The 24,371-nt window shown below is 38.5% G+C and overlaps 1 protein-coding gene across 6 annotated transcripts in view; it reads right to left on the bottom strand.

The window, feature by feature from the left end:
* Positions 1-312: 312 nt before the first annotated feature.
* NAV3 (neuron navigator 3) overlaps positions 313-24,371 on the bottom strand; it is a 512,047-nt gene continuing 487,988 nt past the window's right edge. For 5 of the 6 annotated variants that reach the window (XM_050987333.1, XM_030237841.2, XM_050987329.1 and 2 more), the window contains 13 exons: positions 23,774-23,946; positions 21,460-21,613; positions 18,306-18,480; positions 14,490-14,587; positions 13,767-13,862; positions 13,347-13,515; positions 12,375-12,610; positions 10,258-10,412; positions 9,281-9,352; positions 8,668-8,864; positions 7,924-8,042; positions 5,107-5,310; positions 313-2,957 (listed from right to left, as the gene is read on the bottom strand). In XM_050987333.1, the coding sequence (XP_050843290.1) occupies positions 2,838-2,957; positions 5,107-5,310; positions 7,924-8,042; positions 8,668-8,864; positions 9,281-9,352; positions 10,258-10,412; positions 12,375-12,610; positions 13,347-13,515; positions 13,767-13,862; positions 14,490-14,587; positions 18,306-18,480; positions 21,460-21,613; positions 23,774-23,946 (1,968 nt within the window). In that variant the 3' untranslated portion in view covers positions 313-2,837. The remainder of the gene's footprint in view (positions 2,958-5,106; positions 5,311-7,923; positions 8,043-8,667; positions 8,865-9,280; positions 9,353-10,257; positions 10,413-12,374; positions 12,611-13,346; positions 13,516-13,766; positions 13,863-14,489; positions 14,588-18,305; positions 18,481-21,459; positions 21,614-23,773; positions 23,947-24,371) is intronic. The other variant, XM_050987322.1, reaches the window with a different exon arrangement.

Raw genomic sequence — 24,371 nt, 5'->3', positions numbered from 1 at the left:
GCCTGTATTTTAAAATAATCCTGAGAATGGGGAGATTGTGAAGTTGTTTCTGAATGGCATAACCTGTTCCCACTAAGGAAACAGCCATTCAAAAATCCTGAATCACTGAAACTGGAAGCAGTACTTAATTTTGTTTCTACAGACATCAGTTGTGCTGAATACAGAAAAATCACATCCTTCAGTATGTCATTTTGTTTTCACATTCATATATTTGAAATAATATCTGTTAAGTAGTCCTGACTGCAAAGACATCAGACCGTGTTCTCAATAAATAATTCCACTTTAATGGCAAAGTAATAATTTAGACAGATACAGTGTGCACACCTGCAAAAAAAAAAAATATACGCAAGCTGGTTTACAAGCTAGAGGAACAATAAACCAATAGAAAATACATCATCCAGTTAAGTCCGATGACACCAAATACTTATTATTAGGGTTTTACAAAGACTACAAAAATTTTCAGATGATTTATTTCACTGTTTCTGTCTATTTACAAGATATGTTACATCAAAAATGTACAAAATATAAAATGTGTACAGACAAATGTTTCACAAACAATTTCTGAGTTGTAAACTAGGTGGACTCACTGAGATGTATTGCAGGAAGTTTTGTATACGTAATATTGTGTGTTTGTGAGCTAAATATGGCAGGAAAAGATCTGCAGGTTTGCTCAGAGCACAGGTACAAAAAAGAGCAGCTTTGCTTTAGTTCTTTGAGTCAGTCAAGGTGTATGAACTGACATTTTGCATCAGAAATGGATCCAGGTTTGGGGGGCACGATGTTGGTCAGACTGAATCCTACGTGCATAAATTCAGAGTTTTATTAGGGCAATAGCACCGTGTAGGAACCTCTAGATTCAGCGATGCAGCTCAGTGCCATTTGGAAACTGCATTGATTTCTTTAAGTTACAGCAGGTGGCCACGGGGTGGCCACGAGGAGTGAATAGCACCAGATACACATGCCGAAGGTAACATCCACGGAGGTGTACAGTACGTGACTACACAATGCCAGAGCCCTTAGGTACCTTCCTGTTCACGTGCACCCATTTTAACCATGGCTCTGGTGGTAAAAGAGTGTTTTCCAGTTACTCTGAGCAGTCCGGATGCAGTCTGGCTGTAGCCTGCCCTGTCATATGAACTTCAAACATTTCCAGACTCTTCCCCCCAACATGTATTGGTTTCATACAGATATTGAAACGTGCGAACTGCGGCACTGATAGCTCCTGCATAGTCGTAACAGCTGTAAGTACAGGACAAACACACCAGGTAATAACAGCTTTTAGGTTTTGCATTCTGTATTTGTTTGCAACATACAGGAAATCTCAGCAAGTGAAACATCTCTTAACACCAACAGAATAAAATACAATATTTTGTTTGTTTGCTTTTGATTTGATTTGTGCAAGGCTTTTTTTTTCTTTTTTTTTTTTTCTTTTTCTCTATATTTACAATACCCACCCAGTAGACTGTGCAAAACCAACCCACTTTTACAGTATAAACTCTTCCTCTTCCACAGTGGACATCACTGCTTCAGTGTTCTTTTATGCTGAATTCTTCATGTACAACTATAGCAATCAAAACAACATGCTGAAACTAGAAAAAGGAAAAAAAAAAAAAAACAAACCCATATATTTGTGCTCATGCTGCATCAAGTGCATCCAGCTCTGCTGGATAAATACTCAAAACATCTATCCTCCCAAAAATTCCATTCCATGGGACCAAATGGATTTGAGCCGATTTTGTCAGCATTTAAGTGGCAGTGAAAGTGGGTTTGGGTTCCTTGTGTACTTCTGAGGGTAGGCAGAGAAATCTATTCACAAGATAAAAATATTATATAGCAACTGTTCTTTCTCTTATCCATTACTTTAAAAAATCATGATATACAGATATGAGGCTACTATGTTAACTGATGTTTTCTCATTAGTAAATGAAGAAAAAAACAGTGTAAATTACCAATGGTTTATGAATTAAACCAACTGTAAAACTGTTCTAGAAATCTGTTTTAAGGCAGTGAGACAGCACCATAAGAAATGTTCCTTCTTTCACTGAAAAGGCTCAAACAAATGAAGCCCTAAAAAGCCTTTAATCAGTGTTGGTTAGTAATTGGTAGAAAACTGTTGTTAAGGAGTGGGCAGGCGGTTAAAAAAGACCCTTGTGGTAAAAATAACTTTATAAAATCTGTGACTTGTGTACTAAAAACTTTATGGAGCGCATCACCGTGACCATGGCAGTTAGAATTAAATTGGCACTTATCCAGCATATCACAGTCATGTTTTCTGGTGATTGCACAATACTGTTTGTGCTTTCTGAGTTACTATCATCTTTTACTCATTTTGGAATGGGCAGCAGTGTATAGCACAAACACCACTGCCGTCCTGTGACCAGCACCATGTGGCACAACAGAGGTTAGAAGATAATCAGAAGGCTGCATTGTTCATGCAGCACCTCAGGATAAACTAAAGGAAAAAAAAATCCAAAGAAGTTTCGCTGTAAACTCGTACAGAGAAACACAGAGAGACAGAGAGAGAGAAAGAGGATAAGGGAAAAAAAAATATTCCAGTTTGGCTAACACGTGTGCAATCTGCTCAGATGCCCTTGGTCTAGGGCACTTTCCAGTTGACAAATGGAGTCTCACTCGGCTCCATAGGTATTGAAATGCCTTGAAATTAAACTAATTCAAGCTTTCCACTTCAATTTTTCTTCCTGACTTTGCAGAGTTAGGTCTCCTGCCTCCCTACAACACACCGTTCTTACTGAGAGACCTCGGTGTGCTGCTTTAATACTGGCAGTGGTCTAGTGGAAACAGATTTTACCATCATCCCACAGCAAGATTTGTCCCTTTCAGAGAGTTGATTCAAGGGATGAATCCAAAATGTCGTCATGGTGGCTGGTGCTATCACTGTCACAGCTCTGTGCGCTCGAATAGTTGGCTGCCTCTTGAAGCCTCATTAGCATATTCATCTGAAAGAAGAAAGCAATGTTTACATAATCTCATCTCATTTAAAACTGCAGCGACCCTGTTAAAATTTAATTAAGCTCCCCTGCTGTATGAGGTGTGCTTGTACCTAGAGGAGGGACCGTACAAAAGGATTTCAGAAAGGGCAGGGTGTTAGCAGCTCCTACTGGCACTCTTTTCATTGCCTTCTGGTTTTTAAATAGAAGTTTAAAGGTCCAAAGAGGGACACAAATGGAGCTGCCTGACAACTCTCTTTAATTCAGGGGTGAGGCCAGCTGCAGCTGCAACACCGGCAGAGGAAGGAAGCCATATCTCAGCTGGACATAGTTGGAGACAGTCAAGCTTCCAGATAATTTTTGGATGGTGTAGATGCATTACACTGGAAAAGCAACTGAAAGCATAATCACAGTAACATACCCCCTCTACAAGAGAAGGATGGGGAGGGAATGAGAGAGGGGTGAACTGATGCCAGCTGCTTCATAAGTGAGTCTCATCTGCTGTTGGGGAGCTGCCCTCAGGAGCAAAACAGCAACAGATCCTCCTACCCAGGAGAACTGAGCCCACCATAATTTAGGGATTACTGGTACCTGAAAACCATCTGAAAATAATCAAATAGCAGCATTAAGATCCAGAAAATTACTTGGATGCTTGATGGCTGACTATATAATGGTCAGGATTTTATTTATAAAGCATCCACTTCTGCCAGCATGCTAAGGATTGCAAGCAATGTCGACAGTACTTCAGTGTTTTTCAAGAACAAATACACTGTCATTACAAAAAGCAGGCAAAGAAAAACCAAAGCCAAAGATCTATTCCTAGCAGTTTGTGTTTTAAGTCCCAATTTCCAGTTTGTTCAGAAATCCTTACATCTCTATGCTTCCAACTCGCACGGTGAAGTTTCTCTAGGCACTGAACAGTGTTCAACATTTTTGCACAGCTTTGCTGAAGCTTTAACACATAGCCATGCTTGTGAACACAGGATACCTGCAGTGGGTGTTCAATATATCCTGCATGAGATGTGCTCTGTTTCCACAAGGGCAGGGTCTGTCCACCCATGAGCTCCACTGGAGGTGGGGGCAAACCCTCCAGTCACAACTTTCAAGCTTCTGATATTTACTCAGACACAAATGCTGACCACAGTGTGCAGGGAGCAGGGCTGAGTGGAAACTGAACTCAGGCTGCCCACAGCCTGAGTCTTCACCATAACGGAGATTATGCTGTGCTGGAAGCCTGTCCAACACACTCACTGGAAGCTCAAATCACAGGGCCAAAATATCACCTGGAAGCTTATGGAATGGAAGAGAAATTCAAATAAGATGATCTTCTACACTTCTTCAGGACACTGTTTTTGAACATGAAACACTAAGGCTGAGGGACCATTTTCTTAACACAGTTAAGTGAATTTTACTCTGAGAAATTCCCTTTTCCAAGGGCTGTCTATTCTAGAAATACAGTTCTCTAAAATGGTATTTTGAATTGTGGTAAAGGCAGTCCACAGAGAAATCACTACACAAGAATAGCAGTTCAACATATGCATTTTAATAGCCCATTATCAGAGGAGGCAATGGTAAACCTGAATGTCTGGGATCATATTTAAATAAAACAATAAGTGGCATTGAGGGAAATCAACTTCTTATCATTTAATGCCACCACACTTGCATTCCTCTGCATTAAGACTATTACACAATCATCAGTTAACTTGAAATATCATGAGAAATAGAAGGATGGATAATTTCTATTTTCACTAAATTCTCAACAATAGGTAAGTTAGATAATGTGAATATTGCAGTCCTTCATTTGTATAATGTAGATGCAAAACTGTCTGATGAAGAAAGATGTTTTCATGATAAAATTGATTAATAAGCTGCTGAAGAGTGGCTCCCAAACAATACAGTGATGAAGACCTGATACAGGGTACCAGATACATCTGGGCAGATGGGAAATACAAACAATGTAAGGCCAAATTAATGTGTTGGTGATACATGCCCTCCTGCTTCTTTTCATTTTCAATGTTTTCATAGATTACAGGAGGATTCATTTTAAAAGCCTATTCTGGAATAGGTGCACAGTACTTTTTTACTGCACAGTGTACAGTTTAACAAGTGAGAGTAAAGTGCATACTGAAAAGCCTCTTCCCAAAAGTCTGAACCTTACCAAGGGATCCCCGTCTGTATCAGTCTGCGGAACGTGCTTAGAGGTTGTTCCTTCTTTTGCTGATGCATAACCTTCATAACCAACATCTTCAGGCCTTAACTGCAGTAGTGATGGCCACTCATGCTGTAGAGTTGCAGAGCTCCATGGATAGGTGTCAGCTACCCACTTGGAGGGATCCTCCCAGGGGGCCCTCTTACCGTACATCTACATTATGGATATAACACAGGTAAGGATTTTACAGATTTTTCAGTACCAGTTGTTACAGCAGGAAAAAAAAAAAAGTCATCACAAACATCAAAAGAATTTTAGAAAGAGATTTGCTTTCAGATGTTCTCAGTACTCAGGTAAAATAAGACCTTAAGGAGATCAGATCTTCTCCACTAATGATCTTTCAATACATAGAGTGGCTGCAAGTTGGGAAATGCTCCATAACTAGTGACACTTGTAGACAACAGCAAGTGCTTGATACAATGTGAAATGAGACCTCTAAGTATTTTGCTTAAGTTAATTTCCCTGCATATCAGGGAAATTAACACAGACCTATCAAAAGCATTCAAGTCAATTGGATTTTGTTCGAAGTGAATTAGAAGTACAGATTGTTCACTTCTCCTAGAAAAATGAGATGCTGAAGCAGACATCTGTCCACATCCTAAATGTGATAACTTTCAGAACGTTAAGAGAAGAACTTCACACGGGATATATTTTTCCTCACTATGAAACATAAAACGCTTATGACTCTGGAGGGAGGACAGAGGAAGAATGAGAATATTGTAATTTTAGGAGATCTGGTAGCATCCTCACTAAAATTCACCCCTCTCTGTATTGCTGTTCACAAGCAGCATGTTAACTGAGAGCCCCTTGGCAGCTGCTTTAAAGATTTCCTTTAGCTGTAGCAATGATGGGGTGGATGGGGAGCCATCCACCAGGGCTTTTTGCAATTTCTCCTGCCTCAAACAGTTTCCCACAATCCAAGAAACACCATGCTACTGGCAGGGCATGCACCCACGCAGGATATAGGTGGGCTGCACTCCTAGAGGGAGTATAGCAGGGGATAAAGGCAGAAGGATGGGTTGTGCTTATCACTGCAACACCTGCTGCCAGGCACTTGCTGAATGCAGAGCTTCAGGTTAGGGAGCCAAGTTCCTTGTGTTAGCCATAGAGATACTCAGTTTTTTTCTGCCCTGCACTGAGGCTAGGCTGCTACAAAAGGGATTTGTAAAGAGAAATGTTTCTCAGAGGTAGCAGGCTAACTCCAGGCTTTAGAACTTCCCTTCATCTGAGATTAACAGCGACTAAATCTTCTCTGGAATCTAGAGCAAGGCTTGTAAATCCTAAGTCTGACAAGTGAGTTTGCAAAGTACCTGACCAGAAAGGCAGTTTTTATCCATCTTTGGTTCCAGAAACACTTAATTATATGATATTAACATTTCTGTTTATTATTAATAACTTTATTCTATGGAAGCCATCCAAAGCAGCTAAAAATTAGTACAGTTCATGAAACAAACATATTTTCTTTTATATGCTGCCATCTTCTGCTGCATAACTGAAGTTTTCATTTAAGCAGTTACCCTGTATGCTTGGGAAAATATGAGCATGAAGAATACCACTGCATTTTTATAGCTGGTCTAAACAAGCGTTAATCTCACTGTGGCTGTTCTATCAAATGTTTGGCAGTATTCTGCACAAGGCATAAACACTGTAATTCCCAGAGAGATAAGCAGTTTTAGGAAAGCTGATGAGATATTCAACAGGCAAGATTCTAAACCTCCACTGCATCAGTATGTCACTGTGTCAATACAGGTGATAAAGAAACTTCAGCTGCTTACACAGTTCTTTGCCTAGCCCATAGCAATCCCCCCTGCACTATGCAGTAATACTATTGGTGTCATGTGTGGGAAAAAATGCCTTTCCACAAAGCATGTTTTTAGAGGATATAGAATTGCTGTGCATAAACAAAAAAAAACAAAACAAACAAAAAAAAAAAAAAAAAAAGAAAAAAAAAGAAAGGGAGAAAGCCAATTAAACACTGGGGGGGGTGGGGAAATAGGAAAAAAAAAAAAAGAGAGACTGGATTAATGTAAATATTTAGGTTTCCTCCAAAGATGTGAAATTATCCAAAATCCTAACCTCTTCTGGTATAACCTGGAGAGTTTTTCTCCTGGTGAAGACCTCATTGCAACCTTCCAGGGGGCTTATAAAAATGAGGGGGAACAACATTTTAATGCGGGCAGATAGTGTTAGGGAGAATTGTTTTAAAATAAGACAGGAGAGAATTAGGTAAGATGTTAGGAAGAAATTCTTTACAGTACAGGTGGTGAGGCACTGGAAAAATCTGCCCAGAAAAGTTGTGGATGCCCCATCCCTGGAAGTGTTCACGGCCAGAAATTATATATCTCTTAGGTGCCTACATGTGCATGTAGGTGGTAGGAGCTATTTTCTGGCACCAGTGTAAAGCTCATTAACTGTTCCATTCAGGGGTAGGCTGAGATTGCCTTGACTCCGGGAGACAATCTGAGCTGTATTTAACCATGCTGGGAACTCTTTAAACAATGGAAAAGACCCACCTTCCTCCAGTCATAGAGAAGAAACCCTCTTCATAAAATACAAGATATGTCAGTGCTGGAGCAGACAAAGCTAAATTATACACCAGAGTAAGAGCAAACCAAAAGGAATTTGAGTCTGCCTCCTATAACCCATCCAAAGATTTTCCTCGTGCAAATGCAACAGCATTTACAACAGGATGCACTGTTTGTTTAAAAACAGCTTGGAGAAAGCATTTCATCAATTTAAAAAATTTCTAGGAAACAAATTACATACCTGGAGTCCTTCTCTCACAGCTTCCAGAAGATAGGGAACCAGGGAATAGTTCCAAAGGTCTGTGAACCACACTCTGGAGCCATCAACATCCATAGGGCAGGGGAGGAAGAGGCGGGGACCTGAGAGGTCAAGTTGTGTATTAAAAAGGTATAACTAGGAAACACACTTAAAATAATCTTCTGAAATTAAAAGAGCAGTACCAGAACAAGCTCAAGTCCAGAGAATACTAAAACAGGACTACATTAAAGGAGGTAACAGTCTCCTGTTATTAAAAATGAACTGGTGCCACTTAGTCCAATTTTAGGGCCTGATGAACACTTACAAGTTTTATGGCAGAGCTATGTGAAAGCTGACATCTTTGCTAACATAGTTATTCCATTAAAAGACCTCAGGTCCAAGGGGTTTTATTGCTGTAATTATACTGCAGTGTGAAAGCAGGAAAAAAATAATTAAACTTAGGAAAGTTACTATCAGGGTATTTTTTTTTTAATTTAGTTTTAAAAATAGTGATATTTTACTTGAAAGTATTTAGCAACAAAGAACTACCAGGAAATTATATATAATCTCTCAATAAACTTTCAATTTTATTTTAAATCTTGCTGACAACTAGACAAATTCCCCACACCTATGTTGTACTTCCCATTGAGACATGGAAACTTAAACAAATAATAACATAATCTTCACAAACCCCTTGAAATGTTCAGCCTGCATCCTTATTTCAAACCATTCCAGCAGTGGACTCACCAATGGTTACATCTGAAGAGCTGTGTGTTTCTAGGAAGCTGTTGAGATGATGCCATGTTTTGGGGATCCAGTCAATGATTTTCATAAGTTCATTATTGCGTATGCTCTTTTCTATTTCCATTTCAATCAGTTTCCTTCTCAGATATCTTCCTAAGAAACCTTTAACAGGCTCTGTGTGATTAGCACACAGCACCCACCTGGGTAGAAGAGAGAAATGTCATCAGCAATGAACAGCAAATACATTATTTCCTCTCCAACATACAGATGAAAGTAATGTCATAGTGTCATTATTCAGCAAGTATAGCACTGCTCCAAGGAACCTCATTTCTGCTCATTTTTTCATCACAGCCATTTCATGTTCCAGCAGGAATTCAAGACACTGCTGAAAACAAAAGTAATGTAGGAATGCAATCATCTTCAGCAACTTGTTAGAGGTGCCAGACAGTGTCTTATTTCTTCTGCCACTCCCCAACACCATTCAGAGACCCATCAATAGAGGAGAGAAACTGAAATGCTTTACTGTGATGAGAAACAAGATCAATATTTGTCAAAGAACTGGGCTGAGAAGCAGGGAGCTGAGCAAACATGGCCACAGTAAATACAGTGAATGTACCTGAAATTGTGATGCATCTCCAGATTTGGTGAAGAAGAAACTCCTTGGTTCATGGTTCCAATAATATAGGGACTGGAAATATAAAAGCAGTAGGATTTTTTGAGGGAGAATTCATTCAAATATTCAGAATATATTCCATCTTTTTATCTGTACTAGGCCAATTTCAAAAGAGTCTGGGTTACTCTAGCCATACATTTAAACTATTTCTAAGGTACCCTTTTTAAAAAGTTTATTCCTGTATGATTTCCCTCTTGCACATATTAGTTTACTAGTGCCCATCTGTAATGAATAAATAAATAAATAAATAAATCCTGTCTTAATGTAATTCATAATTTGGCAGTACGTTTAGCTTTTTAATTTCAAAAGCCATCTCATCATGGATGAGATGAGCCAGCAAATCATTGCATGCAATGATTTTAGGAAGGGAAGTCCCTATGACATCACTTCTACAGCAGAAATAACCAATGTTTTAGGCAGTAAATGTTCTAGAAAATGTTATTTTTACTCTTGCTTGAGAATGAAGGACAGTCAGCCAACTTTCTACTTCTGCACTGCCGCAGGAAAACTGTGGGAAGGGCAAATCTGCTAGACTCAAAGCTGCTCCTGTATGGCATGGTTTATCCCAAATTCCCCTATAGCAATGTGTAAGCTGTTCTTATGGTACTAATGAGCTTGTGTGATCTGACAGGGTGCAAAGGATAACACTATAATACAGTCAAGCATTCAAGCACATTCTTAAGTCTTGCGGTGCATTCACATCTCACTGAGAAGCATGGAAGTAATGTGAATGAAGTGAAGGAGACAGCTACCTTCTTGGCTGAAGGGGGTTAAAATTATTGAAGCACTTAACAGCCTTGCAGATGGCTTATGGGAGCCTAAGTTTTCACTGGACATTTTATTTTGCAAAATAAACAGCAGCTTTTACTGTTTTAATTGTAAAAATCTGTGTGCAAGGAGAGAGAAAAGGTGCTACCTACCATTTATTATATTTACAGTTGAGGAAACCATTGAAGATGTCACTTAGTGAACTGATGTGGTGGAGGTTATCGAGAATTATGACGACAGGGAGGTCAGCACCATTGTTGTCAGCACTGCACTGCTCAGCTAAATTTGCCAGATATTGTCGCAGATCCTTCAGCAGAATTAATAAAAAAAAAACCAAAAACAAAATCACAAAAAAAGCCCCAAGCCCAGAAGAGATTAATCAATTAGACCATAAATATATTTTCACTGGAAAAAAAAAATCAGAAAGATAAAATGACTGATAAAGAGTTTTCCTCCTGTGGATCACTCAGCTGGATCTGCACATGCAGGAAAACATCCTGTTTGCACAGGGCAGCATTAAAGCCTCATGCTAGGAAAAAACAAAGGTGCTAAACACAAGGCAAATGACTGAAGCATTGTGATTTGGGGGATACATTCCTTAGAAATTTGCTGATAAAATATCTTTTATCAGGAGGAAAATACATTGCAATGAAATATGCCATTTCCAGTGGGCTGAGATGCTCATAATAATTTTTGGACCTTCATTCTTATGAGTGCCACATTTATATATCAAAACCCCACCACACTGTCACACAATTTTGGTGTATGAACTGCTCCTTTAGATATCTCCTTTCAGCACTCTCACTGAAAATCTGCCTGCCTTCTTGGAGATGCTTTATCACACCTCATAATAAAATTTGGTGTGTAAGTTCTTTCCTGTCAGCTGTCTGGCTGCTGTTTAGTGCAGCAGTAAAAGACAACTTTCTACAATCCCAACATTTCATATTTTTGTCAACAGTTGCTCTTGAGAATTTGGGCTAGTCAAGTTCTATGGCAGTATCTCTAGAGGTATCTAATTTTGTCAGGGTTGGAAATGCTTAGTATCATGGGCAGAGTTCCCACTGCCATTTTATTTTCTGGATCAGGCATAGCTGAATCTTTTCTTCTTTCATGGGAACATGCACCTTTTTTATTTCAAGAAAGATTTTTCTTTGCCTTTTTATGATCAGGTGTCTCTCAGGGAACATTATAGGTTTCTTCCATGGAATAGTACCATCTATGTTATTCAAACACCCTTGGTATTTGACAATGTTGCTTTTTCTTTTTTTTTTAAATTTTATTACAAACTCAAAAAATTATACATGAATTTTGATAGAAGTAAAGAAAAATGGTAAAAAAACCCCAACCAATCCAATCCCAAAAGCAGCAGTGAAACATCAACAACAGTGAAACACACAGACCAAGCAATTTACTAGAAATCCAAAAGCTTGCTCTTTTGTGGGACAATTTTCTTTAGAGATGTGCATGGTATAACAATAGAACACAAACACATTCTCTGCCAAAGTAAATGGCACCACAAATCCTCTGTACAAAGTCAGTGAAAAGCAGTTATTTTTGCCAGAATGGTCCTTTTGCCCCTTTGGGATCTGTATGTTCTCCCTTCTTACGTTAGCATTCTTTATGTTCTGTGAAAATCAGAAAGCTCCGGACAAACCCTTTCATTTTTGTCCCCCCAGGAACCAAGTAAGGAGTGCACTCAATTCAGGACAGCCAGGTGAATAGCATTATCTGTGGCTAGCACAGTAGCCCTGCCAGAAACCTGATAATCTGAGCTATGTAAATCACTGGGAATGTGACATGATGTGTGAGGCAGTTTCAGTACGGTCAGCTTCCTGACCAGAAATCACGACAGTTGTATCTCCCCAGGGCTGATGAAGAAACTGAGCCCAAGACAGTAATTTCAAATCAGCCCTTTGAAATCTTTGCTAACAAAGGCTGATGTTATCATCATAAAAAAGATACACTACTATTACTATATAGCAAACCTTCTGATAAAGGAATTACAGACACTTCAAAAATTTAATTTACAAAGGAGTTGGACTCTGCATCTATACTTAAAGTGGGTTTCTTCAAGAGGGAAAAAATTGAGACTTCCTTGACAGTGCCTCAATGGTTTGTTTATAACAGAGATCTGGTCCCTGTCTATCACCAGGACTGGACACCAAATTCTTGTAGGAAGAAATGCTAACTGAACAGCAGAAGAGTTGACCCATTAATGGAATCTGTTCTACAAACTGGGCAATAGATTATGTTTGCAGCTGTAACTTACCTTACTTGACTTGTGATCTATGTTAAAAGTTGCAATTGCATCCTCAGTTTTTTTTCTGCCAGATTTAGTAATAACATATTCAGCCAGCCTGTTAGCTAAATAGGTCTTCCCTGTGCCACTGGGTCCCGACAGAATAATTCTGCGATGCTCCATCAGTAAATTAAAGTACCGTTGGGTAATCGGCTTAGGAATTAATGTGTCAAACACAAAACTGTCCAAACTGTTTTCTTCTACTCCTGGGGAGAAAAGAAAAGAAAAGAAAAATGGTCTGTCTTATCCTTGCTAAAGTAGTTATTTGCTCCAGCACCTGATGGCATCAGTGCTATGCCCAAAGCAAAGTAAGATACCTCTTAAATAAAATCTTCTAAATCAAATCCCTGCTTTACTGTAGAAATACTGGCATCCTTCCACAAAAAAATTAAACAGCAGTGGTGAGTTGAGATGAATGGGAGAGATGCAATGAGAGTAAATGTGAAGAGAAGGCTCAGTGAGGCAAAGATATGTTTCAGACATTACTGGCAACGATGACAAAAAAAAGGTCAAAGTGACAGCCACGAGGGCGGCTACCAGTTGTCACATCAATGTATATAAAGTCCTCCTGAAGGTCCCCTCTACCCTCCAATAGCAAATCCCTAGAGATTTTGAAATGTATAGAATTTTTCCTGTGGAACTGAATAAAGCATAAGTATTTCTCATTGTAATCTCTATTTTTGGGTTGGATTTTTGCCACTGTTTAGAAATCTGTATTTTGTTGTGATTTGGCAGTCAGGCAGGGGAGGACAGATATTCTTAGACTTCCCTCAAAAGGCTGTGATAGATACTATGCAATGTCTTACAGGCAGTTTGTGATAAATGTGCCCTCAAACTAGAGACAATACTGAAAGGTCAAGTGTAAGAAAAATAAACATAAAAGGATAGGGAACTGTAGTGTAGAACTCTATGGTGTCTGCAGAAGTATTCTTCAGGTTTTACCTTTCAGGTTCACAGTGATGACGTTATTATCTCCAACCAGATATCCGCAAGGCAGCAGTTCAGGCACTTCTAGGCTATGGGCTCTAGTTACATCCCCTATACAGTAGCTAGCAATGCAGTCAGAGCTTAAACCCAGGCTAGTAGTTGGATCCACTCGAAAAATATACTCCTGAAATTATATGAAAACATAAGGCATAAAACTATTTATTGAATGAGAACTATTTGGAAAACTGCCTACAGTCGTAAAAAAAAGAACTGCGACCTTGAGAATAAAGCTTAATAGTAGTTGGTGTTAGCTATATATCAAAAAAACCTCAAACCAGAACAAAAACTTGGCAAGACAACTCAAAGAATGCAGAAATTTTCTAAAGTGAAAAAGAAAATTGTAATAATACTTAAGCCAATTTTTCAGTGTCTTACCTTAAAGAGACGTCTGATTACACCATCTAAAACATCCCATTTTGTTTTTCCACTGACTCCAATTGATCCTATCAGGTATGCATGTGGCTTTTGATCCTGCAAAGAGAGATTTTATTGGAAAAAATGGTGCTAATTAGTTTTCTGTGAAAATTCATAGTTTTCCTAATGAAAAATAAGATTATTATTTAGAATGAGAGTTTACAACTTTGGTTATAATCTCTGTGCCAGAAGTAGGTACAGATTACATTGCTTTGATACATCTTTATAAAGAAGGGAATTTTGTTCTGCTCTTTGATTGCATCTGTGATCTTAAAAAGATGACTAAAAATAAAGGTTGCACTGTATTTGAAATTTTTTATAACAGAGAACATGAAAACATGACAATACAATTTTTCAGCAGCAAATTCACAGTTGTACCCTAAGGAGACCAATGCATAGATCTAATTTACAATGACTTAAAAACAGAGACAGCAAGTCCCAGGATATCTAATACTAGTTAAACTAAGAATTAGCAGTGTCTAAGCCACCACAAAGGCAGAGAGAGGCCATATGGCATTAGCCTATGGAGTTTTCCATAACTGTATTGATTATGGATGACAGAAGAGAGCTGCAATCTATGGGATATTTACCTTCAGTTCCTGCCTTAAAATATTGAAAAAAATTTGACCTACTATATTCCAGCATTTGCTTAAGCCATAATGCTGCTCTGGGTAATGCACTTACCTTGGCCTGACTATAGCCTTTGTTTATGGTGACTAAAATTTTGACACTATGACCTTCTTTGTGCAGTGCTCCATCAGTGACGTCATCCAGCAAAATATCTACATTAAAAGAAGGGAAGTGATCAGTCTGAAAAATCACATAAATTATGTTCACATCATCAGTTCAATGTTTCTACAAAGGATTTAAAAGTTAAAAATTTGTTTAGAAAGAAAGGCTGCCATGATAACAACTTGGAATTGTTGCATTCTGTGCTTATTCCTAATTCACTATTTCTGTTGGAGGTCTAACAAAAAGTTACAAGTTGTCAATTTTTGCAGGCATATTAAGAGTTTTAATCATGTAGAAACAGATAGAGAATCCACAAATAAATAAAATCTTGCATTATAGTCTTGTCTTTGCTTTCCCTCTTGGAACTGTCTCAAAATTACAGTATGTTCACAAAGTAATATTGTTTAAAAACTAAATCAAATTTATGTCTTTGGGCACTCATTTGTGCTTTTTAGAATGTTGTATGAAGAGAAAACAAGAAATCATTGCATTTATATATTTGCTGTTAAGTTAAATAGCATTTAATTTCACTTTCCAGATGATTCCTTTGCCTTCTGTACATATGGCATAGATGGAGTCCTTTTCACCCCCACTCTGGATTCCTCCAGAATATGTGACTCTATTTTCAGCCATTTCTCTAAGGAAAGGCTTCGTTTTATTGGAGGTGAAGAAAGATTTTGATCTGCTCTACACCTCTGTTTCTACCACTTCATTAACTCCCAAAATGAGGAAGCAGATATATTTCTATTAAAGGCTGGACCTACAGCTTTATTGCAAGTGATAAAACTGCTGCTTTCTTCTAGAAGTTCTCTCTGAGATTTTACTGTTACCTTTAAACTAACTATAAAATTAGATGAGATTATGGATTTGCATTTTCTTCAAAGGCCAGCACAGGAATCCACTAACCTAAGCCCTGTTTGTTCTTAGTGTGAAAAACATTGACTTCATGACATAGTCAGCACAAGGTCAGATTTCATCCAAATTAAATGAGGTCCCAGTAAGATTCAGTCACTTGTTCAAAGGAAAACCAAACAAGGCTTATGAATATAATTTCAATTAATGTATTAAAAATAAGGTTTCATGTTAAAAGTTTGATAACTTACATCAAGATCTAGAATGTAGATTCTGCTGTTGCTTTGTTTTTGTTTTTTTTTAAAAACATTTTGGTTTGTTGGTTTTTTTTTTTTTTAATTCATTGAACAAAGAATTTAAATTTTTTTTGGTGAGTTTTAATAAATCTATGCTTGCTTTATTCCAGGCCGACAGATTTTCTGTGTCACCACTGAATGTTTCACTTCACTTGTGTTTTGGCATATTTGACAAACCTTTGAGCAAACCTAAGAGCTTTGATAATGTCATAGCTTGTCAGAAGGCAAATTATGACATGATACCCCTGTGAAATTTTTCAATCTCTAAATGACCCTTATGTAGCCCTTCAAATTCATTCTTCTTTAAGTCTTTAGGAAAGAGGAACCACTCTGTAGCAAAAGAACAAATTCCGCTTTCTAAGAGCTCTCTCTATCACTGATACCAGGGGCTAAGAAGATGCCCAAGGGCCTCTAATTCCATGGTGGTACTAATTGTTTTAATCACCCCCTGCCAGGTCTGCTCTTTAGGCATGCTATGGTTACTTCAGTTCAATTCTTGTCAGAGCTCTGGCACTCTGGGCCAGTCTTGTAGTGGTCCTTGTTGGCTCCTTTCACTCCAGTGAGTGACTGAAGTCGGGGTGTCTCTGAGCACCACTTCCCTTCCCAGGCTGCCACTCACACTGATCTGGAGGCTATCATCACACCTTAGGAAGAGACAGTGGATGGCTAGGTCACTTCCAGATGACCATGGTTGATTGGAGACATTGCTCCCAGAAAGTGCAATGGTATTTTTATAATATGAAGGGCCAAACCACTCAATTCTGTCAGCTTAATCCTCATCATGATTAACTCCCCATATTCTCAGGGACTTTTGTTCAGTGGTACTCCAGCTGTCTCAGAAGTCCCACAGGACATGGTGGGAAGCGTTTACCCTTCCAAGTTCTCTGGCATGATAACAAAATGATCATCACAATGATCAAAAATTCCAGATTCATAATCAAATTAAATTCTCCACTCCTCATTAGGCACTCATATCTTTAATTTTTTATAATGAAAAGTAATTACTTTGCATGTGAGAAAAACATTTAGAACAATATCACAGAAAATTATATAAAGTTTACAAAATATTGGAATCATTTAGGCTGGAAACATCCTTAGGATCATCAAATCCAACCACTTCTCCCAGTCATCCTGCTCTCCTTCTTTCCTTGCCCTGTTTTCCTCTTCCCCTTCCTCTTTTTTTTCTTCCAGCTTTAATTATTTCTATTATTTTGCTGAACACTTCATCCTAATTTTATTTATTTTCATTCTTTTATCTTATCTTTTACCTTCCCTTTTCTTTCCCCCATTCCTCTTCACCCATTGTATTCTCATCTAGTTCCCACTCCTTTTCTTCAGACCTTCCTTCCCATGTGCTTATTCCTGTATCTAGACAGAGTTAGTGCCAAGCAACAAAGTGCTAATGGCTGCTACTCATGAGAGACATTCTATAACCACCATATTGCAAAAAAAAATTATGTTAATTTTTTTTTTTGTTTTTGTTTGTTTTTAATATGCGTGGATCTGTGAGCAGTTAAATTTTTTCTCCCTGCTTTTGCAACAGCTCATTGCATGCTGAGGCCTAGTTCAGGATCCTCCATGCTAAAAGTTAAACCCTTCAAAGGGCTGTAATGTAAATTAAAAAAAATACCAATTTTCATACAAAATCTGATATTAACCAGAAAAAATGTTCAAATATCCGTGTAATCAATGACTGGCAAGATAATATGAGTAACTGCCAATTCAAATTACAGTCAGTTTGGCATATTTCCAGCTGTACTCTTGCCTAGACTCTTTCCACAATTATTAGCCACACTTTTATTGCTTCCAGAGACTGCATTATAATTTCTGTGGCGTCTATGCTAATGAGTGCTGCTCTGCTCCTGCTTTACTCCTGGTTCTAATGTTAGAGACAGCACTTCTGTTTCTTGGCTACATTATCAAAACAAATGTAGAAGGCTTATTATCATAAGTTCCATGGCATGGAAAATAATCCAATGTTAATGTTCAGGATGTGGACCAAACTTCTGCTTGCTTTCCTTTATTCACAGAAGACAATGAGAGTGCCTAATTGATCAGGAGGGGTTTGGCTTCTATGATAAATGGTGATTTGGTCCAACATAGGCCAGCTCGCTGGGCCAAATTAAAAAAATATAAAGGATAAAGCTGAGACCACCTTCTGCCTTAGCTGGAAATATGAAGTCAAGTTAAGGGAGCTAACTGAATGATCAAAGACCTGTAAACAAAAAGAAGAAAGTTTCACATACTATACTCATACTTATCCCATATGGGCAAGAGAATATACAGGTGTCACGTATATTTCAACAGATAGTTCTTTTCAAATAAATTGTAAACTGGATGGCCAAAGAGTATTGTAAACTACAAAGGCAGAGAGTGTCACAGCTAGGAGCAAAGCAAACATAATGAACAGTCTCTTACTGCTGTTCAGGGGCTTCTAAAAGCTTCATTTCCACATTACCACCAGCATTCTCCCTCTTCTGTTACTGAATGTATGCTGAATGTATACCTGAATGATATGAAGGGTTTTAATTTCCAGTCATGCTTCTCCTGTGGGGCCCATTAAAGGGCTGAAAAATTCTTGCCAACTGCCGAGGCAGGCACGTGCCCAAAGCATGTTTACCTGATGTAACAGCTTCTGTGATGTTTAAATTGTTCAGAGAAAGTCCTAGTGACTGCCGTGATGAAGAGGATGATGTGCTGCTTGATGACTCTGATGGCGGCCGGGCAGGCTTTCCCGTATTTCCAGTCTCTGCCTTTAAGCGATCATTCTCAGCTTTCAGTATCTCAATCTCATTCTACAGACAAAAGAAATCAACACCAAAGCACAGGAGGTTATTCTTTTGGAATACCAATGTTGGTGGCTAGTCTGGTGATGCTGTTCCCCTGACCCAGGTAACTGGTTTACCACTTTCACAACAGAGATAGAATACAGTGAAAACTGGATTGCCTTTACTTCTTAAATGAAGGGAAAGCCCCCAATAACCTTATTTTAGATTTTGCCTCAAGATAGATCCTAAACAACATAAGCTTCAAGCTTTTGTGTTTATTGCACAATTGACCATAAGGTGAGTGTGGTTAGAATTTCCCCAGCTATCCCCCATTTTTTTCAGCTACTTTCTATTGTCAAGTACCTAAGGTAATGGTTAGTTAGGCAAGTTACTGGATGTATCAATGATTCTAAAGTCAAAGAAAATTATTACTGCCATTGAATATAAAATTTAAGCAGTAACTTCACAGAGAAATTAAATTAAAAATGAAAAATTAGAAATTGATAGTTTAACAGTTTCATAACCCTTCTTGCTATCAAATAGGACTTTTGGATCATTCAGACACAGGATTGTTAACATAGCAGTGAGCAAACTCTCTCTGATGAAAACAGATGAATCAGAACAACTGGAATTTTTTAGCTAAATCCTCTGTGCTGCCAAGTCATTACTGAATGTACAATAATAAAATGAAGACTTAGCCTGAGAACAGCCTGGTACCATCTAAATCTAGCTACCAGTTGCTTCACAAAGTGCACTACAAAGCAACTGCTTATGCAGATGGATCTGCGCATCAAATTTATTTCTACATTCACATCACCCTGCTAAAAGTATTACTTTTTAAATGGAGGCTGAACAGCTATATTATACAAGTAAAAACATAAGGGATAGATAGCATCATAAAAAACCCTGGCTACAGCTACAAAAAGATTAGATCACATACACACATGTGAGAAGACAGTGAAAGGGAAGGGGCAAACCAGCATAACAGTAACAGAAGGTAATAGATGGGTGTATCAGTTTCGTCCAGGGTTCAAATCAGGAGCCACTCTGCAAATTAAGCTGATTAATTACATAGCTCTTAGCAGTCTACAATTCACCTGAGCTTTAGGTTTTTAAGGTGCTTTGAATCTAAAAATATTCATGTATCACTTCCACCACTCCTATTTTTTCCCCTTACCACTACTCATCAATCCTCTAAAATATCAGTTTGGCAACTGCAAGGTGGCTGCCTGTTTTTTTGGGTGAACTTCAGAAATGGGGATAACCAGTAACAGCATCTCAAGCAGTTGAGATGCTGTTACTGGTTATCCCCATTTCTGAAGGTTTGAGGAAGTTCCCCCATTTCTGAAGGTTTGAGGAAGTATCCCCATTTCTCTGCCCAGGTTTGAGGAAGTTCAGACTTTGGAGACAGTGCCCACAGCAGACCCCTCCCTCTGGGGAGTTTACCTGACTCAGGCACTCATCTCCCAGTATGAGAATGTCATCAGATGACAAGCCTTCACATCCTTTTCTCCACCACTGCAAGTAACTGCATTCTATTCCTCACAGTTCCTTAAAACCTTTCAGTGCCTTGTGATCAATGCCTTACTTATGTCTGGACAAATGAAACCATATTTATGGACCAGTTCTTGATAAGTCTTCCCTCTAACTGAACTTCAGCCAAATATCCCACAGTAGTGTTTGCACGTAGTGGTGTGAGCACCTGGGAGGATGGCAGGTACCATAGATGTTTAAAGATCTGGCTGAGACTGATACAGGCATTGTGTAAACAAAGAGATCTAGAAAAGACATCAAGCACTCCATTTCTGAAGTTATGAAATCAGGTGCTGTAGGCATCTACAGAAAGGTGCCTAAAGGTGCACCTGACCTAAGCAGCCAACACAGAGCAGTTCTGCTGGCACGACACTGGGCTGGATTCAGCTGTGCAAATGTGGGTTTCCAGTGGCATGACAAACATGGTCTTCCATGGAAGAATGCTAAACTTTTATGTCCTGGGCAGCTGCAAATACTTGAGGCTGGTTCAAATGGTAAGAAGTGCCTATGCTCAAGGAGTTCCATTTCACCTTCTGTACCTATCTCGGGGAAATTTTAGGATAGCTCTTTAGCCCTCACTACTACAGGATTAAAACTCTATTGACTACAACAGAAGTTTATCATACAGCTCATTCCTAGACTTTTAAATGTACCAAATCTGTCTCAACCTGAATCATCAGCCCACGGCCTTGATTCTGTTCCCCCAGATTTACACAGATTTACAGTGCCTTCAGGGCTGGCATAGGTATCTTAGCTGCCATTCCAGAAGGGCCCAGTTCCACTGAAAGATTTATGTCCCAATGTGTGGATATTACAGGTACTTTTGGGCACCCACCATGGTACTGGCCATTTGCATGTATGCAACAGAATTGAGACCCATAAAACTCTGTGCTCTACTGAAGAACGTTGCCATTCTTTTTGCATCCTTTCAGCCTCATGAAAGGGAAAACCTTCTAATGAAAAAATGTGTTCACAAAGGAATTGGGGCAATGTAACAAAAAAATTTAGCAAAATTGTATGATGCTGGATACAGTAATTAGTTCAATTTTACATTCTTTGCCTTGGCAAGCCATGACTGAATTAGGAATCAGAAATGATGAAAGAGTATGCACATAACATCCTGCCCCCCTCCATGGCTCAAGGATTTAAAACGCTGTAGAAATCACTTTTTGATCTGCTTCTCTGTCATGTTGCTAACTCCAGTTATAGGCTTGAGATAATAAATATCCTTTGGGCAGGGATTATGTCTTCTTCCATATCTCCTAAACACATTTTAGCTATTAATATACATGTAAGAATGTCTTTATTATAAGGTGAACACTTATCATACCCATCCTTCAGAAGTACAGTCAATCCAGCAATTTACTTTGTATTGACAGTTTTTTGGTGCCTGTGACAAAGTCCTGGGAGAGGAAACCCACCGGTCATACCTTTGGTGTACATCTCTGTCATCACTTCAGCTACTGCACTGACCTGCATGCGGTTCATGGCTTCCCGGATCTGATCCAGATGGTGAGCAGAGCTGAGGGCTTCCAGACGAATATCTGTTAATTTGAGCTCCTTCTCCCTCAGCTCGCTTTTTAGCTGAAGAATAATTTCAGCCTCTGCCTCTGTGCACTCACAGATCCTAAAGAGGAGCAGGAAACAAGTGGGAGATTAAAGGAATGTTCTCTCCCCAAAGCAGTGTCATTATTAAATATCAAAGAACAGAAAAATGCTTGCTGCTGGTGAAACCTATGAGTGAAGAAAGAAACTTATCAAAGAAACATGAAAACGATCAAACTGCAAATTAAAAAAGGAAAAAAAAAGCCTCCTCCAAAAGAAGTGATCAGATTGCTTTATAGCTTTTTAGTTTAGCTCTCTATAGTGAAAAACAAATTCTTAACTACTTTTCAGGTATCTTTGAGTGTCTAGCATCCATTGGTTTTAATTGGATTTTATACTCACATAATTTCTTTGGTGCAAAGTTTATGATTTCTCTATGCAACAGTAGTCAGAAGTGAAGTGTGCTGATTAAACTGTACTGCTGATATTTATTATTTGTTAGGCATCAATATTTTTCTCTGCTATTAATATTACACAAAGGGACAGTCCTTGAATTAATAGTCTAGAAGATTTTGATCTGTAATGGTTTTGATTTGTGATGGTTTATGTTTTGCTTATAGCCTGTCATTTTGTAATGTATGATCTATGAAATCATGTGGGTTGGTTTTTGGTTTTTTGCCCTTAAAGACTGGATTACCATGTGGTTAGTTTTCATAAGCATTTATTTTAAGGGAAGAAACCATTATAGTGTAAGAAAAGATTGAAACGTGACTGTCTCAGGGACCCACAACTGTCCAGCTCTCCTGTCAGACTGTTTTGCCTCTTTGTATCATCATCAGAACCTACAGTAGAAAATAAAACACTGAACTTTGGCTTCATTGTTACATTAAGCAATATTTCCAGTCAATTCAGTAAATGTTATTTGTTCTTTATTACTGTGACTATAAATAGTTAATATTTTCAGAAAAAATTCAATATGAAAAAATATTTTATGACAATAAGTATTATTATTGTGATTATTGCTGCTAATATTAAATAAAAAAAGTAAAAAAGAAACAAAGGTCAGCATTTAATTGCCAAATGCATGCAAATGCATTTTGGGAAAGAAGATGCAGCACTCTTCAGGTCAGCAGCTGGGTATACAACTCCATGCCCCACACTCAGTTTTACCGGGATCTATGCTTGTAGACCACGCGACCGTTTTGCCTTTTCTTTGATGCCCAGACTAGAGATGACCTGCACACACATGTATTACACAGATGCAATTGGAAGAAAGTAAAGGGAACGGTTTAGAACTCCAGACTCCATCAACAAAATATATGAAGAAATCGTAAGCAAAGGGAAGATGAAGTTCATGGCAAATAAAATACATGTGAAATAGAGGAAGAAAAATAATGAATATAATTCAAAACATGCACAAATATTTTAAATGTGATTAAAGATTAAGAAAGACATACACTAGGATTTTTTTCCTGAATATTAGGGTACAGCTCTTTCTGTGATGTGTCCATACCTTCCTATGCTAAGCAAATAGGAAATGAAATTTTATTTCCATGCATATTCCATTTATTATCTAATAAAACAGTCATGAGACTGGAATTCTTTGGGTGCCTTAAGAAAAAGCAATTATGACCTGATTATTCTTAATTAGGAGAAGGAAAGTAAAGCTAGCATCAGTAGTAGACATTTTTTGGTTCAAAGAGGTGGATTACCCTGTATTAGAAAGAGTTATGAGTTTAACAGAATGAAAAAAAAAGCAGAGGGATATGAGTAAGAGCATCCAAGCTGATAAAAGAGGAGAAATAGAGTAAAAATTATATACATCACTAGCTACAAAGTAGATAAAGTAATAACAGGAGGAATGAGTACACTATAAAAAATATTTTAGAATTTTATATTTTTAGAATGTTCTGAAAAAAGGTAACAAGGAAACGTTAGCATTTGGTCTTTGCTAAGTGGATACGACAAAGTTGCTAATGGTGCAGGGAGAGCACAAAATAAGCTTTGGAAGTTTGTATGGCTAGGTGATTTTGGGTGAAATCTGTGAAAGGATGAAAGATTATGAATAAAGCCCTGCTGCAGAACCAGTATGTAAATGGTGAAGCTCATGAGAAATCTGGCAAATGGGTGGAGCTCAGGATAAGAAGATCACAGCTGTTGACAGTGGTTTCTGAGCTGCAAACAGCCACGCTGGAGGGGGTCTGCTTCCCAGCCCACCCCATCTGCCAAGAGAGACACTTACGCAGATGCTGACTGTGATGGTTTCATTGAAGTTGTTGCACACTCTCCTGAGCTGTGGGGCAATTTAGGTGAGGAAGGAAGGGAGGAATCTGTCAGCTCTTCTATGTCTGAATGTGAGGAAGGAGGTTTGGTGGACTTTTTCTTTCCAAAGGCCTGTTTGAAAGAGCTTCTTAGCTGCAAAACAAATACAGAGCAAGATTATTTTCCTCATCACAGCACTTTGTGTCCAGCTCATGTTTTGAAGAGTTAGTTTGCAGATGCCATCCTAGCCACTGCCTGAGGTCAGTATGCAGAAGCAAGGTATTAACATATGCAACACAGTATCTCTAAAAACATGATACAGTGCTTTGTTTTGACTTTATTAATCCAGCGCAGTGCAGAAGTAATGGTATGGGAAAAGTGCAGGACTGAGTGGTACAGCTGTTGGGGAGGGGTGCTCATTTAAAGCCATTAAGCCCCAGTGGAATCCCATTCCCATGGCATTCCCTTCAAGGGGTGGCTTTAAATAACCACTTTGCGTCTAGGTACAGGCAGAACTAAATGCTTAAATCAAAAGACAAGTCCAATTTACAGGGTTTGCAAATTTATTTTCCCCATTA

This window comes from Serinus canaria, chromosome 1A (genome assembly GCF_022539315.1).
Source record: "Serinus canaria isolate serCan28SL12 chromosome 1A, serCan2020, whole genome shotgun sequence".
Lineage (NCBI taxonomy): Eukaryota > Metazoa > Chordata > Aves > Passeriformes > Fringillidae > Serinus > Serinus canaria.
This window is presented reverse-complemented; position numbering and strand designations above follow the sequence as displayed.